This window comes from Tursiops truncatus, chromosome 20 (assembly GCF_011762595.2).
Source record: "Tursiops truncatus isolate mTurTru1 chromosome 20, mTurTru1.mat.Y, whole genome shotgun sequence".
Classification (NCBI taxonomy): Eukaryota; Metazoa; Chordata; class Mammalia; order Artiodactyla; family Delphinidae; genus Tursiops; species Tursiops truncatus.
The window spans coordinates 45,813,648-45,832,319 of record NC_047053.1 but is presented as its reverse complement, the minus strand read 5'-3'; the positions used below and the strand labels follow the sequence as shown (position 1 = coordinate 45,832,319).

Here is an 18,672-nt window from a genome sequence, read left to right as displayed (position 1 = left end):
TTCCCCAAACCAGATGTTCACGACCTTCTGGGCAAAGGACACTCTACTCTTGAACACGAAAGCATCAGTGAACTTCCTCTGGCCCTGCAACCTAACACCAGAAAGCCTACAACTCAACACAAAGGCAAACTGGCCCAAACCGGCCCAAACCAGACAGAAGCCAACAGATAGGGATGTCAAGGGTGTCACAAATACGGGTGAACTCCATTTTCAGAAACATCTGGAAACAGTGTGATGAAGCCCCAGAGGCAGCAGCACAAATTCTCATTCACAAAAGCAAAGTGACCAGACATGATGCCTTCGGTAGTGAGAAAAATCCATGGCCTCTGAGGGCTGTGAGCTGCCTTACTGCAGGAAACCAAAAATTTTAAATGTACTGGGCGGGATTCTGTGTGCCTGTCTCCTGATACAGTTCCTAATAGCAAAAAATATATTTCAAAATTCTGGACTTCCTCCTAAATGGAAAAGGCCTCTCTGCTTCCTAACAGCACCCTGTCAGGACCCAGTAGGTGACCGTGACAAACCAGTCTCCTCCAGTCCTGTTTTATTCTGTTTTCACAAACCAAAGACACTAGATTCTTTACACTGTAACACCATGCATCTTAATTGATAATTATTAAAATATTAAGCAGTAATTTTGACATTGAAAAAATGTATTTTTAATCTTACAAAAGTTTAAACAGACCAAGTTCTTTTTTAAAAATTGCCCTTAGCACACTACAAAAAGCTTAAATTTTACTCAAAATGTTCAGTTAGAAAATTTCTTTCTTCTAAAAAATTTTTTCCTTCTGCAAAATTTCTGAGACTTTCACTTCTCGGAATTTTTTACTGAGAATAAGATGTTACAGGTGAAAGAGACCCCAGAGATTATCCGGTCCACTGCTCCCTTGGGGGCGGGGAGCAGTGACACCCCCCAACAGTGCCACAGGTGGGCTAGGCTCCTGACTCCTCACCAATGATCAATGAAATTCTTCATATGACAAAGACTGATCCAGCGGCAGAATCTCTGCCCATCCCCAAGGAGCCCAAGTAATTCTTCTTCCTTTTTTAAAAATTTATTTATTTATTTTTGGCTGCATTGGGTCTTCATTGCTGCGTGCAGGCTTTCTCTAGTTGCAGTGAGCGAGGGCTACTCTTCGTTGTGGTATGCGGATTTCTCATTGCGGTGGCTTCTCTTGTTGTGGAGCACGGGCTCTAGGCATGCAGGCTTCAGTAGTTGTGGCTCACGGGCTCTAGAGTGCAGGCTCAGTAGTTGCGGTGCCCGGGCTTAGCTGCTCCGCGGCATGTGGGATCTTCCCAGACCAAGGCTCGAACCCATGTCTCCTGTATTGGCAGGTGGATTCTTAACCACTGTGCCACCAGGGAAGTCCCTCTCCTTTACTTTCAAAGAGCCACACTCTTTTCAATGCCATCTCTTTGAACACAGACACACACACACATACCAGGAACAACACTCCTCAACCCAGAGCCCAGCTGTTGTCTGTTCTCTGTGTTTCTGTGAGTCAGTGGCTCTCTGCAGGAGAAGCAGCCTCCCCACACCTGGCTTTAAAAGGAACTCACAGCACAGGACATCAACCGCAGAAGAATATCCAGAACAAAATGGGGCGAAGGCCCCCATCCAGCCAACACAACTGAAAAGTACGTGCTCTATGTCCATGGGGACAAGTGACCCTGGTCACACGTTTCTTTTCCCAGGAGCAGCAGAGAAAAGACACTCTCTTTCTGGATGTTTCTTTCCCAGGGACTAGTCCTTCATGTGTCACAGGGCCACCAGGGAAGATCCAATGTAGCCAGAGACACAAAGATACTCTAAAAAGTTCAAGAGAGGACTACACATGAGGTGCATTATTAAATGCAGGATTACTTTACCTTTGTTCGGAGGGTATTTCGGCTTTTTTCCACCACCAACTAAAGCTAAATAGTTGCAGCGAAATAACATTTCAATATGGCCAACTCCTCCTTCTAGAAATTCTGAAATGATAAAAATAAGTCAGTATGTATATTTTACAATAAAAAAAAAGAAAAAAAGTAAAAACGTAATAGTCAGAATTTGATTTTTAATCAGCAATTTGTATCTGCCATCAGAAATGAGAATAGTGACCGGCTAGGAAAATAATTAGCTTCAGACCTCTCAGCATCCTGTCATCATGAACTATATTTTCATGTGTAAACACTAAGAGCCTAAGAAGCCAATGTAGCAAAATGTATGAAATATCTGAGTTCGTATTTTAAGGTGCAGCAAAATTTGTAAGCTCTGAGAAAGTATGCTGTGATGCAAAAGCTGGAATTCCTTTTCACCACTTTAAACACCTCTTCCACTGGACGTCCGAAATGCTCAAAAATGTTCACAAATTATGTGAAGATGAACATGTCCAGCAGATTTTCAGCTGTGCTCCACGACAGAAGGAAGCCCAACACGCTCTCTCAGGGGAGCAACAGGAAACCCCAGGAGGAGTGTGGGGCTCAGGAAAGCACACTGCACTCTGAATGGTTCCCGTCGCAGCAGGGCCACCCCACCCCATCTCCCCAGCTTCCACTCTGGTCTGTTGTGACCATGAGCTCCTGGGACAGTGAGGGGCAAGCCAGGAAACAAAACCTCTGAAAATCACAAGTTAGCCCAAAAATTGACTCCTACCTGTCCAGTCAGAGCCACCCAAGATGGACTCAAAGTCCATCAGCTTGCTCAAGGGGAAGTTTCAAATTCAAGGCCTAGCAGAAACCCTAGAAAGGACTCTGTGCTTAACATTATCCACAAGGAACACAGCTCTCCTTATAAACAATTTAATGGTCCTGTGACACACAAGCCACCTCAAGTAATTCTGGCTGTAACAGGATGTGGCCACAGCCCAAACTCAAAGGACTACAATGCTTCAGTCCTTAAACCGCTCTCGGCTCAGTGTGTGGCCTCAGACCCATGACCACGCAGGAATCCTTCATCCCACAATGCAGGACATGCCTCCATCACCACAGGCACCACCTGGTTCCCTGGATGCACTCACTAGGCACAGGGAGATTAGCTGCTGGTTAACCTTCAGCCTCGGCCTTTACACTCTTGAAGAGATTAATGGACTCCAACAGAACAAAGCTGAGCAAAACTTGTAATAACCGGCTATTAAACAAATGCTGAGCGCCAGCGGGGGAGAAGACGGTCTCTTCAGCAAACGCTGTTGGGAAAACTAACAAAGAAGAATGAAGTTGACCCTTAACTTGTATCATGTACAAAAGCTAACTCAGGGGACTTCCCTGGTGGTGCTGTGGTTAAGAATCCTCCTGCCAATGGAGAGGACGGATCCCTGGTCCGTCGACGGGTTCGATCCCTGGTCCAGGAAGATCCCACATGCTGTGGAGCAGCTAAGCCCGTGTGCCACAACTACTGAACCTGCGCTCTAGAGCATGCAAGCCACAACTACTGAAGCCCACGTGCTTAGAGCCTGTGCTCTGCAATGAGAAGCCACCGCAATAAGAAGCCCACGCACTGCAATGAAGAGTAGCCCCCGCTCACCGCGCACCTAGAGAAAGCCCACACACAGCAATGAAGACCCAACAGAGCCAAAAATAAATAAATTAATTAAATTACTTAATTTTTTAAAAAAAGCTAACTCAAAATGGGTTAAAGACCTAAATGTAAGATGATCCAAAACTACAAAACTCCTGGAAGAAAACAAAGGCAAAAAGCTTCATGGCACTGGACTTGGCAATGACTTCTTGGACATGACATCAAAAGCGCAGACAACAGGGGCTTCCCTGGTGGCGCAGTGGTTGAGAGTCCACCTGCCGATGCAGGGGACGCGGGTTCGTACCCTGGTCCGGTAGGATCCCACATGCCGCGGAGCGGCTGGGCCCATGAGCCATGGCCGCTGAGCCTGCGTGTCCGGAGCCTGTGCTCCGCAACGGGAGAGGCCACAACAGTGAGAGGCCCGCTCCCCGCCCCCCCCAAAAAAAGCACAGACAACAAAAGCAAAAACAGACTGGGACTTCCCTGGTGGTCCAGTGGTTAACACTCCACGCTCCCAGTGCAGGGGGTCCGGGTTCAATCCCTGGTCAGGGAACTAGATCCTGCATGCCGCAACCAAGAGCCCGCATGCTGCAACTAAATAAAAAATCCTGCATGACACAACTAAAGATCCTGCATGCCACAACTAAGACCCAGTGCAGGCAAATAAATAAATAAATAAATTTTTTAAAAAAATGCAAAAACAGACCAATGGGACTACATGAAACTTTAAAACCTTTTGTGCATTAAAGAACTTAAAGTGAAAAGGAAACCTACAAAATGGGAGAAATGTCTGCAAATCATATACCTGATAAGAGGTTAATATCAAAAATATATAAAGAGCTCCTACAACCCTAAAACAATAATAAAACGAAACAAAAAAAAGTCAGATAATTGGATTATAAAAAATGGGCAAAGGACTTGAATAGACATTTCTCCAAAGATGATATATGTGTTCAACACTCATGAAAAGATGCACAACATCACTAAATACAGAAATGCAAGTCAAAACCACAATGAGAACACGGTATATCTTTCCATCTGTTTGTGTCATCTTCAATTTCTTTCATCAGCATGTTAGTTTTTGGAGTACAAGTCACTTGCCTCCTTAGGTAGGTTTATTCCTAGGTATTTTATTATTTTTGATGCAATGGTAAATGGAACTGTTTCCTTAATTTCTCTTTCTGATATTCTGTTGTCAGTGTGTTGTAGATGACACAAACATACGGAAAGATATACAGTGTTCTTGGACTGGAAGAATTAATATCGCTAAAATGACCATACTACCCAAGGCAATCTACAGATTCAATGCAATCCCTATAAAATTACCAATGGCATTTTTCACAGAACTAGAACAAAAAAGTTTTTTAATTTGTATGGAAACACAAAAGACCCCAAATAGCCAAACAATCCTGAGAAAGAAGAACAGAGCTGGAAGAATCACACTTCCTGACTTTGGACTATACTACAAAGCTACAGTAATCAAAACAGTGTGGTACTGGCCCAAAAACAGACACATAGATCAATAGACCAAAACAGAGAGCCCAGAAATAAACCCACAAACTATGATCAATTAACCTATGACAAAGGAGGCAAGAATATACAACGGAAAAAAGACAGTCTCTTCAATAAACAGTGCTGGGAAAACTGGACCGCTACACGTAAAAGAATGAAATTAGAACATTCTCTAACACCATATACAAAAATAAACTCAAAATTGATTAAAAACCTAAATGTAGGACTTCCCTGGTGGTCCAATGGTTAAGACTCCACACTTCCATTGCAGGGCACATGGGTTCGATCCCTGATCGGAGAACTAAGATCCCCCGTGCCACGTGGCGCTGCCAAAAAAACCCAAAACAACAACAATAAACCAAACCAAAAGAAAAAAACGCAACTAAATGTTAGACCAGATACTATAAAACTCCTAGAGGAAAACATAGGCAGAACACTTTTTGACATAAATCACTGCAATATTTTTTTTGGATCCATCTCCTAGAGTAATAGAAATAAAAACAAAAACAAATGGGACCTAATTAAACTTAAAAGCTTTTGCACAGCAAAGGAAACCATAAACAAAACAAAAAGGTGACCTACAGAGTGGGAGAAAATATTTGCAAACGATGCTACCGAGAAGGGCTTAATTTCCAAAATATACAAACAGCTCATACAACTCAGTAACAAAAAAACGCAAACAACCCAATCAAAAGATGGGCAGAAGGCCTAAACAGACATTTCTCCAAAGAAGACATACAGATGGCTAACAGGCACACGAAAAGATCTCAATATCGCTAATTATTAGAGAAATGCAGATCAAAACTACAATGAGGTATCACCTAACACCAGTCAGAATGGCCATCATCAAAAAGTCTACAAATAATAAATGCTGGAGAGGGTGTGGAGAAAAGGGAACCCTCCCACACTGTGGGTGGGAATGCAAATTGGTGCAGCCACTATGGAGAACAATATGGAGGTTCCTTTAAAAACTAAAAATAGAGTTCACCATATTATCCTGCAATCCCACTCCTGGGCATATATCCAGAAAAAGCTCTAATTCAAAAAGATACAATGCACCCCAATGTTCGCAGCAGCATTATTTACAATAACCAAGACATGGAACAATGTAAATGTCCATTGACAGATGAAAGGATAAAGAAGATGTGATATATATATATACATAATGGAATATTACTCAGACTTAAAAAAGAATGAAATAATGCCATTTGCAGCAATATGGAGATAGTATGCAGAGATTATCATACTAAGTGAAGTCAGAAAGAGAGAGACAAATATCATATGGTATCACTTATATGTGGAATCTAAAAAAATGATACAAATGGGACCTCCCTGGTGGTCCAGTGGTTAAGAATCTGTCTTGCAATGCAGGGAACACTGGTTCGATCCCTGGTTGGGGAACTAAGATCCCACATGCCACGGGGCAACTAAGCCCACGTGACGAAATGAAAGATCCCACGTGCTGCAACTAAGACCCAAAGCAGCCAAAATAAATAAATATTGTAAAAATAAAATAATTAAAAACTGATACAAATAAACTTACTTACAAAACAGAAATAGACTCACAGACGTACAGAAAACAAACTTACAGTTACCAAAGGGGATCGGGGGAGGGGGGGATAAATTAGGAGTTTGGGATTAATATATACACCCTACTATATATAAAATAGGTAGGACTTCCCTGGTGACGCAGTGGTTGGGAATCCACCTGCCAATGCAGGGGACACAGGTTCGAGCTCTGGCCTGGGAAGATCCTACATGCTGTGGAGCAACTTGGCCCATGCGCCACAACTAATGAGCCCACGCTCTAGAGCCTGCAAGCCACAACTATTGAGCCTGTGTGCCACAACTACTGAAGCCTGCGTGCCTAGAGCCCGTGCTCTGCAACAAGAGAAGCCACCGCAATGAGAAGCCCATGCACTACAATGAAGAGTAGCCCCTGTTCGCCGCAACTAGAGAAAGCCTGCGTGCAGCAATGAAGACCTGACACAGCCAAAAATATATAAATAAATTTTAAAAAATAAAATAAAATAGATAAACAAGGATCTGCCACATAGCACAAGGAACTATACTCAGTTATCTTGTAATAACCTATGATGGAAAAGAATCTGAAAAAGAAGATGTATGTATGGATAATTGAATCACTTTGCCATACGCTAGAAACCAACACAACATTTTAAATCAATTATACTTCAGTTAAAACAACAATACAATGAGATATCCTGCCACAACCATTAAGATGGCCACTATCAAAAAAACAAAAAAAAACAAAAAACAACACACAGAAAATAACAAGTGTTGACAAGGATGTAGAGAAATAGGAATCCCTGTGTACTGCTGGTGCAGCTGCTACTGGAGACTGTATGGTGGTTCCTCAAAAATTTAAAAACAGACTACCACATGATCCAGCAATCCCACTTGTTGGTATACATTCAAAAGAACTGAAATCAAGGCTGTGAAGAGATATTTTCACACCCATGTTTACAGCAGCATCATTAACAACAGCCAAGAGGTAGAAGTAACCCAAATGTCTATTAAGGGGTGAACAAAACATGGTCCATCCACATAATGGAATATTACTCAGCTTAAAAAGGAAGGAAATTCCGGAACATGGTACAACACTGGTACAACACAGATGAACCTTGAAGATATTATGTTAAATGAAATAAGTCAGTCACAAAAGGACAAATACTGTATGAGTCTACTTATATGAAGTCCCTGGAGTAGACAAATTCATAGAGACAGAAAGTAGGATGGTGGGGGCTGGGGGAGGGGGAAGGGGAGTCAGTGTCTAATAGGGACAGAGTTTCAGTTTTGCAAGATGAACAGTTCTGGGGGTCTGTTAGGAGTGTAATTATTTCCTCAGTGCAGGTTCACTAAGTTCTAGAATCAAATTTATTTAGAGAAACCTGTGAATTATGCCAAGAGGTAAGCAACATATTTTCAAAATACTATCCAACCAAGGGAGAATATTTAATACTAACACAACACTATGCGAGCACTGAGACTTCAAACTTATTAATGTTGGATTTGTTAAAGTCATGAGTTTTCTCAAGTTCTAAAAGCGAGTCACTCCCTTAGCAAGATGTAACCAAGCTAATGGGAGAATGAAGAAATGCCAGGAGGCACAACAGCTTCTGAAATGTGACACGGACAGAGAACCGATTGGGTGGGATGGGGAAAAAAACAAAAACTGAAGTACTCCACGTGAAGAAATCACCAAAAATGTGCTTCCCTGGTGGCGCAGTGGTTGAAGAGTCTGCCTGCCGACGCAGGGGACACGGGTTCGTGCCCCGGTCCGGGAGGATCCTACGTGCCGCGGAGCGGCTGGGCCCGTGAGCCATGGCCGCTGAGCCTGCGCATCTGGAGCCTGTGCTCCGCAACGGGAGAGGCCACAACAGTGAGAGGCCCACGTACCGCAAAAAAAAGAGTGTTAAAAGGATATTACATTCTGTTTAAAAGGTTTTAAAAGGTTTTAACTTAAATGGTACAGGCTATGATTTTTCTCTAAGCCTCTTTCTAACAACAACAACAACAAAAAAAACCCAGTATTATACGAAATCAGATTTTGTGTTACCTTGATGCCTATCTATGGCTGACTCTGATGCAATTAAAAAAAATCAATGTCAAGATTACAAAGATGTTAATAGTTAAGGATTAAGACAGCAGTTTTGACCACTGTAAACTGCTATGGCCTCTGGCCTTTGGAAAGGAAGAGAAAAGCAGATTTTTCAGCATCAACTGGTGAGGGAGAGAAAGGGGAACGTGAGGCTTTCCTGGGAAGAGCGGAAGCAATCAAAGGCGAGACTCCAAACTCCAGGAGAGTCAGAGGACTTTTAGCGACCCCCACCCAGGGCCACAGCCTCCAACCCAGTGAGCACCTGCCACAGCCTCCAAGGGTGTCTGACCCCCACCTCCTGCAGCTGGAGAGGAGGGGGTCTTCCAAAAGGAAGCCCAAGGTTGCCATTAGAGCCCCCGAGTCCCAGGCACCAAGGGCTAGTCCTGAAAGATCAACAGGCATCACTCACTGACAGAATAGCAGAGACATGTGCCCAAGGATGCTCGTTAATATCCACATCTCTAAAAGTCCCCAGGCCCAGCAGCTGGCTATGCAGCAGACTAAACTACAGAGAGAGATGGAAGACACAAGACAGGCTCTGGAAACTTCGACTGATGAAAGCTTCAGGCACAAATCAATACCTGACAGGTCCCACTCTTCCTACAGAACCTGCCTCAAAAATAATGAGAAACTGAGGGAATTCCCTGGTGGTCCAGTGGTTAGGACTCCACGCTCTCACTGCCGAGAGCTCGGGTTCGATCCCTCGTCAGGGAACTAAGATCCCACAAGCAGCTTGGCAAAAAAAAAAAAAGAAAAGAAAAGAAACTGAAATAAAATGGGGGAGAAGGACGTCTAAGTGTTGGCTTAACCTCCATTCCGCTGAGAGGCTCTTATACGAAAGGGGAGAACTCAGCCTTCCTGGCACGACGGCAGGCCCCTGCCTTTTCAACTTGCCTCTGCCCTGCAACCCCCAGCTCCTTCTATTTCCGAGGAGTTTTCTTTTAATGGAAATATCTTGTTTCTCATTATACAAATTATATATTATCACTATGAAAATAAAACAACACAGAAAAGCATAAAGTAGAAACAGCTGTAAACGAGATCATGCGTGTAACTTGCATTGAACTCAAACCAATGGCACCATTTGGCACCATCACACTATTTTCCAACTCTTCCCTCTAACAGTGTGTCATGGCTGTACCTCCGTGTCAGGATGTACCACAGCATCTAGCATCTTTTTCCCAATTTTTTCCTTCAGATAAAATCCTTTAAGGCCGATACCGGAGAGGAGAAACCAAGATGGCGGAGTAGAAAGACGTGCTCTCACTCCCTCTTGAGAGAACACCAGAATCACAACTAGCTGCTGAACAGTCATCGACAGGAAGACACTGGAACAAACCAAAAAAGATATCCCACATCCGAAGACAAAGGAGAAGCCACAATGAGACGGTACGAGGGGCGCGATCACAGTAAAATCAAATCCCATAACTGGTGGGTGGGTGACTCACAGATCGGAGAACACTTATACCACAGAAGTCCACCCACTGGAGTGAAGGTTCTGAGCCCCACGTCAGGCTTCCCAACCTGGGGGTCCGGCAATGGGAGGAGGAATTCCTAGAGAATCAGACTTTGAAGCCTAGTGGGAATTGATTGCAGGACTTCAGCAGGACTGGGGGAAACAGAGACTCCGCTCTTGAAGGGCACACACAAAGTAGTGTGTGCATCGGGACCCAGGGGAAGGAGCAGTGACCCCAGGGGAGATGAACCAGACCTACCTGCTAGTGTTGGAGGGTCTCCTGCAGAGGTGGGGGGGGGGGCCTGTGGCTCACCGTGGGGACAAGGACACTGGCAGCAGAAGTTCTGGGAAGTACTCCTTGGCGTGAGCCCTGCCCATATTATTCATTACTGCATCCTCAGCCCCCAGTGCAGCACTCAGTGGGCTCAGGAACAAGCAGACTCACCTGCTGCTCCACCTGTCACTCGGCATCCCCTCTAGGCCTCTGTGTCCCCTCTGCTTCCCCACACATGGCTGCCAATGTCACATGTGTGAGCACTGGTCACATGGAGGAAAAGGCGGGCGGCACTAAAGACAAGGGGACTCCTCTGGACCCTGCTGCCCGCCCTGAGGACCTTGCAAGTTCATCCAGTGTAGGCTACAAAAGTTCTAGCCAGCTTTGGAATGTGGGAGGGTTGTGTTTCTAAGTGAAGAGTGGAGTTGACTTTTTAGTACTCCTTTTATTTCTATAATCACTTAGATATAATTTTACCCAAAGGCATCACTCTTGACACATCTTTGTTCAAATTATGATTTGAACCTTCCTTCCAGGATATGCTTGGATGTGTATGTGATATACATGAATCGGAGTTCTACACTCTGACCCCACAGCATCCTTGTGAGAACACCACACGGGCTGTGCTCCCAGGGCTCCCACGCCTCCCCCGAGCTGAGCCATGCTGCTCTGTGCATGGGACGCAGGACCTACACCACCTCGGAGGAGAAAGCTGCCTCCACTGGGGTCTTGGGGATGCCCAAGATGGCATCCCAGCACTGCCAGCTCCACCCGATGGTGGGTGTGCCTGCAAGAGGCATTCAGCTCACGGCCAGTCGCGCAGTCCCCTTACTCAGAGCCACGGTCACAGCAGAGACAAGGCCGAGAGCCCAGATCTGGGAATGACCCTACAATGCAGGCACACTTCCTTCCTCGTTTAGGAAAGTAAATCTCAAAGATAAAAAAGGAATAAGGTCAAGTCTTCTGCCTATTTTCTACTGTTGAGTTAATTGCCAGAAATGCAGCAACAGACAAGGCTGCAAGTGCATGTAGGAGAAGTCCTTAAACACATCATTAGTAAGCACCACACAGCCCTGCTGGATCCCTCGCAAATTCAAAATTCACTACAAGCTAAGCTCGGGGATGGCCTGCCCCAGACACAGTGCAGCTAAGCAGGGACAGGGAACAAACACGGCACTGTGACATGACAGCAGCAAACCTTCCTGGCACTTAGGAGGTTTAGACGCTTCTAGTTTAACTTATTTTTATAAGAAATCCTAGATTTACTGTAAACATTTCATTAATTAGGAAGCGGTTTTTAATATGCCTCTAATGATTCAACTTTGAAACTAAAGTCTGTAACTCCGAAGTTAGTAGGTCAATTTAAGTAAAAAGTATCCTGAGGGCTTCCCTGGTGGCGCAGTGGTTGAGAGTCTGCCTGCCGATGCAGGGGACATGGGTTCGTGCCCCGGTCTGGGAAGATCCCACATGCCACGGAGCGGCTGGGCCCGTGAGCCATGGCTGCTGAGCCTGTGCGTCCGGAGCCTGTGCTCTGCAATGCGAGAGGCCACAACAGTGAGAGGCCCGCATACCGAATCCTGAAATTTTCAAGTTAAGCTGTTTCAAAATATTTTGTAACTATTTTTCTGTATAAAACAGAGTTGTCGGGGCATCCCTGGTGGCGCAGTGGTTAAGAATCCGCCTGCCAATGCAGGGGACACGGGGTCGAGCCCTGGTCCAGGAAGATCCCACATACTGCAGAGTAACTAAGCCTGTGTGCCACAACTACTGAGCCTGTGCTCTAAAGCCCACGAGACACAACTACTGAGCTCACGTGCCACAGCTACTGAAGCCCGTATGCCTAGAGCCCATGCTGCGCAACAAGAGAAGCCACTGCAATGAGAAGCCCGCGCACCGCAACGAAGAGTAGCCCCCGCTCGCCTCAACTAAGAGAAAGCCCGCGTGCAGCAACGAAGACCCAATGCAGCCAAAAATAAATAAATAAATAAATTTATTTATTTAAAAAAAAAAAAGAGTTGTCTTAATTCACTACCTAACCAAAACAAAACAAATAGAAGTCAGCAGCATAGAAGACTGATAGGAGACTTCCATTGTCGCCTGTAACACTCATTAATCCCAAAGACCCACTCTTTAAGGGTAACACTGCTGCCACCAATGACAAGGGCACAAGCTTACAAAGCACTTTCTGTGTGTACCGCCACTCGTCTGTGTGTCTCACGCATCCTAATTCACCCGTCTTTACAATAACCTTAGGAGGTAGGCAGTTATCATCTTCATTTTTCACACATCAAGAAACTGAGGTCAACAGGTGAGGAACTTGCCCAAGGTTACACAGCAACGTGACAAGGAGCAGAGCAGGACTGGGATCTAAACAGTGTGGGCCCAGGGACTTCCCTGGTGGCGCAGTGGTTAAGAATCCGCCTGCCAATGCAGGGGACACGGGTTCTATCTCTGTTCCAGGAAGATCCCACATGCTGCGGAACAACTAAGCCCGTGCGCCACACCTACTGAGCCTGCGCTCTAGAGCCCCTGAGCCACAACTACTGAGCCCACACGCCACAACTACTGAAGCCCGCGTGCCTAGAGCCCATGCTCCGCAACAAGAGAAGCCACTGCAATGAGAAGGCCGCGCACCGCAACGAATAGTCCCAGCTCGTCGCAACTAGAGGAAGCCCATGCACAGCAACGAAGACCCAACGCAGCCAAAAATAAATAAATAATAAATTAATAAATAAATAGTGTGGGCCCAGAGTCTGAGCCCTTTACTAACCAGCTACATGGTCTTTCTCTAATAAATAAAAGTTATAGACTTCAGCTTACAAAATAAACTCATGAATATAAAGCACCACTTACTGTTTTACATACCAGGGTTGTATGGAAGATTTTACTTGACAAAGAAGTTCCACCACCAAAAAAAAAAAAAGATTCTGAAAATCCCTGATGTAGGATATTAGTTGTCAAAATGGAAAGGGGCTGATAGGAAAGCTTAAGAATGCAGTGACTTCCTCTTACAGATGAGAAACAGTTCTTGCATCAGAAAATATAACTTGCACATTGAATAAAAACCACAACCACAACTGCAGGAAGGAAAAGGATGTTTCTCATTGTTTACGATTTATCTGAGATTTGTTCATCCGTTGGCAGATAAGGACCAGGAGACACTAAAAGCTTCAGAAAAATACATAGGAGAAGAAGAAAATGGGATGATTCTACCTGTAAATTACACATTTTTCCTGTCAAATGGGAAAAGGACCACCATTATTTTATTTTACCAACAGAATTCCTAATTCCAGCTTTTGAAAACTTTTATTCCATGAAAACATAACTTAAGACACTGCAATAAGTAAACAGAAGCAACTATATTGCTACAATAGTATTTTCTAAGTGTGGGTCATTTTAAGAGTCAAAGTCCCACGTGCTGTAACTAAAGCCCTCACTTGAGCTCCCTACAGCTTCACACTTCAACAGGAAGAGTGAAGTGGCCAGCACAACCGCACCTGGTTCTCTCAGCAGGGCTAGCAGGTACTGGATTCACCAGAGTACCCAGAGTCGCCAACACCGGCTGAATCACCACTGCACCCGGCCCACAGGGCCCAGCACTCATAGAAGCTCAACGGAAGAAAGAGGACAGCTGCATCCAAGCTGACAGGGCCACGAACCCTGTTCACTTCTCAAAACCAGCTCCCCTCTAATCTGCAAGATAAAATCTAGACTCTACCGGCTAGAAAAGGGCAGAAACCAAGAAATGTCAGTTACTCTTACCTTGTTTCTCTTTTTCCTTTAGTGGATCGGTGTTATAGACTCGGAATCCATTTTCCATCCCACACGCAAAGCACCCTAAAGTGTGAGACAGACAAATTAATCACCTCACTGGGGTCTCAGCTGAGGACCCCAGGCCTGGACCGTCACAAGCAAGGGGTCCAGAGACAGTGACCTCTCCCAGGAACTCTTGTGGATGCTCAGACCACACGAACGTGGTCTGCAAGTGTCACTACGACTCTCCTCATGAACTGTTATCAGAAGATTTGCACGTCACTCCACTGCCCCCCTCAGGGCCCTTCTGGCATCCCGTGGACCAGGCTCACTTAACTCCAGCACGAGGGGTTCACCGGCTACTGCACCAGCCACTCTGCCACTGAGCACTTCCCTCAACTCCCGCCTCTAATGCTCACCACTGGCCTCCCCGTTCCCAACACACCTCTCGAGGACTGTATCAGCCACCAAGTCCTACAGAGGCAATGACAAACAAGAAAGTCCATGAGAACAGCCACAAAGCAGGCAACCCCAGCAGGTATGGACACGCCCAGTTGGGGAAGGGGGGGAAGGGCTGGTGTGGATGGTCTTCTAGAAGGCAGCTTGAGGTCTCCATGACCTCACTCCCACTTGGAACTAATCCTAACTCCCTAAACCTCTGTCATGGTCACCATCCCCAAGTCACACACCAGATTGTTAATGGTCCAATTAAAGGCACTGTTATGAACTGAATGAAGCACTCAAGTTTCAAGACGATCCTGTGACCTGGACTTCACTTGCCTAAGTGTGACCAAGACCACATTAATCTCCTTCAACACCACCATGCAGGCTCATATGAAGCTTGTGGCCAGAAGGAGAAACACCAAACCCTCTGCTTCTTTTTCCAAGACAAGCTGCAGAGCCTGCACCCTCACTGCGACCGCACTACTGGCCTGAATGCGAAAGCCACCCTCAGGGTCTCTTCCCCTGCTTTTGATCTGCGTTCCAGCGTTGGGAAGACATTATTCTATCCTATCTGCCACCCCTGCCCCCAACATGGAAAGCATGCTTCTATTTTTTGTCCAGGTTACTTATAAAACTGCAAGGACCATGACAGCCTCCTCAGGAGTTGGAGACTGTTCTGCAGTCAACTCTCAGGCACTTTATCTGGGCCTGGAGCCTGACACTCACGCTAAAGTACAGCGTTACTTATTATCTCTAACTTATTCTGGGTTGTAACTCCCTCTTTGTGTTATTGTAATCATGTAATCTGGACAGGGGAACCAGAGCTTGGCTTTCTGGAAAATATGAAAATACAAAGTTGAAACTTTTCCCTTTCTTTCTCAACTATTACACCTTCCACAAGTTTTAAGCCTGCACCTATCTTATTTTTCTTTGCCAGAACACATATATTTCTGACCAGACTTGTATAAAATAAACAACCAATCCCTACAAATCCACAAGAAAAAGGCAGACAACTCAAGAGAAAAATGAGCAAAATATTTGGACATTTCACAAAAGAGAATATCCAAGTGGTCAATAAACACACAGAATCAGGGAAATGTAAATACAATCTCACATATACCACAATGAGATCTACTAAACATCCACCAAAAGGGCCAAAATAATGGAAAATACACCAAATGTAAGGAGTGTGTAGAACTCGCATGGGAACTCTCAGAACTGCTGTTGGAGGGCAAACCAGGACAATCACTGCAGAAAACTGTTTGCACGACTACCGCTGTCAATTCTACTCCTAGGTATACAAGCCTCGCAGAAATGACAACATACGTTCACCAAAAGACAGGTATTAGAATGCGCACAGCAGCACCACTATGCTCATAACGGCCCCAAACTGGGAATCTACCCAAAGACCTACGAATGGTTCAATGGATAAATGAACTGTGATATATTCACACAAAGAAACACCACACCAATGAGAATGATCTACAATTATACTCAACAGTATGGAAAAAAAAAATCTCACAAACATGATACTGAATAAAAAAGCCAGAAACAAAATACAATACGGATAGGCAAAACTAATCTATGTCATTGGAAGTCGAATGGGGGAGTGGCTGGAAGGAGCACAGGGTGGCCAGGTGTTTGGTTTCTTAACCTGAGTGCTGTGGAAGGTGTTTTCAGTTTGGAAAATTCACCAAGCAGAATACTTAGGATACGAGCACTTTTCTGTAAGAATAGTGTGCTTCAATTAAAAGCTAGAAGAAAAGGTACTACAAATACCACAAGACTGGAAACCACTCACTAAGGAGGCTAGGCATTATCCTTGCTATTTTTTGGGTAGAGGAAATAATTAACATATTTTACTTGGCTATCATACAAAAGTTGGCATTAATCTTCTCATTCTTGCTATCTTAACAAAACTTTTCCCCACACAGAAGTGTTCAAGCCAACAGCTGGTGACCAAGCACAGTGCAGAGGAAGCCGACTGGCAACAGGGCATCAGAATCACTGAAGGGCATTCTTCTACGCATGAGCCATGTGCAGTCCACATGCAAGTGCTCTGAGCCCACACTCCAGAACCACAGCAGAGTGAGCCAGCGAAGTCAGCCTGTCGCCTCAGTCTCGGTCGAGGCAGGACAAGCTAGTCTACAGAGAAGGTGTGTGTACTCAAACCCTGTGTTTCCCACGGGAAGAGAAAGAAAAACGGCAGCCAGATTATAGAAATGTACATATCCACACCTCAGAATCTTGAAAACTGTAATGCAAGTTATCTTTGGGAGAAGACAAAAGTTTAAACAATTTAAAATTATAAGCAGATGTTTCTAAAGTTGCAATGCGAGTGCTAAAAAAGCTGAGTAAAAATTAAAAATCAGTATAAAAACAAAATATAATGAACTCAACAATATGGCATAAATTTACATTATAGGAAATTAGGCTAAGGGTAAGCAGAAGCTTAAGTATAAAAGTATATTTTTTTCCAGCAACACTGTAAGCTTTACTTGTAATTTATTACAATGAAATGAAATGGTTTTACAAAAGTGAGAGTGTATTTTTCAGATAACTGAAATATATCCATCTAAAAGCCAGTGCTGTATTTTCTAAATAATCTTTGATGAAACCTTTATAAAAAAACATTATAAACTTCACTGGTTTCTAAAATAATCAGCATCATCGTGAGCCTCAATTACTATACTGAAACTTAGTACAAAGATGCCTCATCTGGCACTAAGGCAGGTGTAGAAGATCTTGCCTTTAAAGGGCCTCAGTCAGTAAGCTTTTTGCTTCTGTGTTTGCTTTTCAGGGCTGCCTCTCCCCTCCCCTACTATCAGCCAGTCACCTCTTTCCATTGAAAACACATTTCTTAAGGAGTTGTAACACGGTTAACTCTTTAAAGAGTTCTCAATTATTATCAGAACCTACTGAAAAACCTACTGGCCCTCCTATGGAAATCAAAACCCCATATGTTCTGCCACATACTGCTGGATGCCCAACATGTGGCCCCAAAAGGGCACCCCAACGTGGGGCCACACCACCTGCGGTCCCCAGCCCAGCCGCCCCCATCCCACGTTCTTCCCCACGTCCACCTCCACCCCTCCAAGAACACTTCCTGCCCTCAAGGGCTCCTCCCCGAAGGAAAACCCCTGCCTCGCCTCGGTTCCCAGACACACTTAACTCTCCCGGGGCCCCACAGTCAGGACCTTGGAGCCATAACCCCACAAGCCCAAGTGCCCACGCACTGACACAGCGGGGCCACCTCCGCCCGGCCTATTTAACTCTACACCAAACAAGCTCCACAGATACGGGTCCTGCAGTTCCCGCTTCTGGATTCTCTTCAAGCTGGCTTCCAAAGCGAACACTCGGAACCGACGCGGGTCCCCCTCCCCGGGTGAGAGTGGGGCGCAGCCCCCCAGCCCGCCGGACTCGGAAACGCGAAAAATGCCATTTCCCCAAAGCCGTGCTGGACGATCCGGTTTCCACCCAACAAAAGAATAAACTGTGAGTCCGGCGATTTTTTTTCTATGAAAATCAACAGAAAAGACAAGGACCTTCGCGGACGAGGTCCTGAGCCTGGGGGGCCGTCCTCACCTCAGCGCGACCCCGTCCCGGCCGCTGGGGACCCTAAAGCGACAGGAAAGAACCGACGCCGCCCGGAAAATCCCGTCACCGTCCGACCGGGGTGAGGGGTGGGCGTCGGGGCGGTGGGCGAGCGGCTGGGAGGTGGGGCGGCCGGGGGGGAGGGGAGGGACGCCGGGCGAAGGAGAGGGAACGCCGTGGGGAGGGGAACAGGCGCCCGGGGAGGAGGCGACGAGCGGCCTGGACGCAGTACGGACGCTGCCGCAGGGCGCCGAGGGCGGGACCCCGCTCGAAGGGGCAGCGGCGTCGGGAGGGCCGGGGCAGTCGACGGGCTTCCCTCACCGTGGTCCTGGTTGAAGCCGGCGTAGAGCAGCCCGTTGCCGTGCGGGTTGCAGGGCAGGAGGTTCATGGCGCAGCGGGGTCCACCGCGCCTCAGCGCCGCATGCCGCTCGGGGAGGCAGGCCGCCGGGGTCCCTCTGGCCAGCTCCGAGGCCGCCGCGGCCGGAAGCGAAAGGCCCACCGCCTGCGCGCGCAGCCAGAGAGCC

General features: G+C 45.9%; 1 protein-coding gene across 7 annotated transcripts in view; it reads right to left on the bottom strand.

The window, feature by feature from the left end:
• WDR45B (WD repeat domain 45B) overlaps window positions 1-18,672 on the bottom strand; it is a 34,841-nt gene extending 16,169 nt beyond the window's left edge. For 2 of the 7 annotated variants that reach the window (XM_073798358.1, XM_019944789.3), the window contains exons 1-3: window positions 18,470-18,667; window positions 14,120-14,194; window positions 1,870-1,971 (exon numbers count right to left, since the gene is read on the bottom strand). In XM_073798358.1, coding sequence (XP_073654459.1) covers window positions 1,870-1,971; window positions 14,120-14,194; window positions 18,470-18,536 — 244 coding nt within the window. In that variant the 5' untranslated portion in view covers window positions 18,537-18,667. Of the gene's footprint in view, window positions 1-1,869; window positions 1,972-14,119; window positions 14,195-18,469 lie in introns of all 7 variants that reach the window. The other 5 variants (XM_019944784.3, XM_019944788.3, XM_019944791.3 and 2 more) reach the window with 5 other exon arrangements.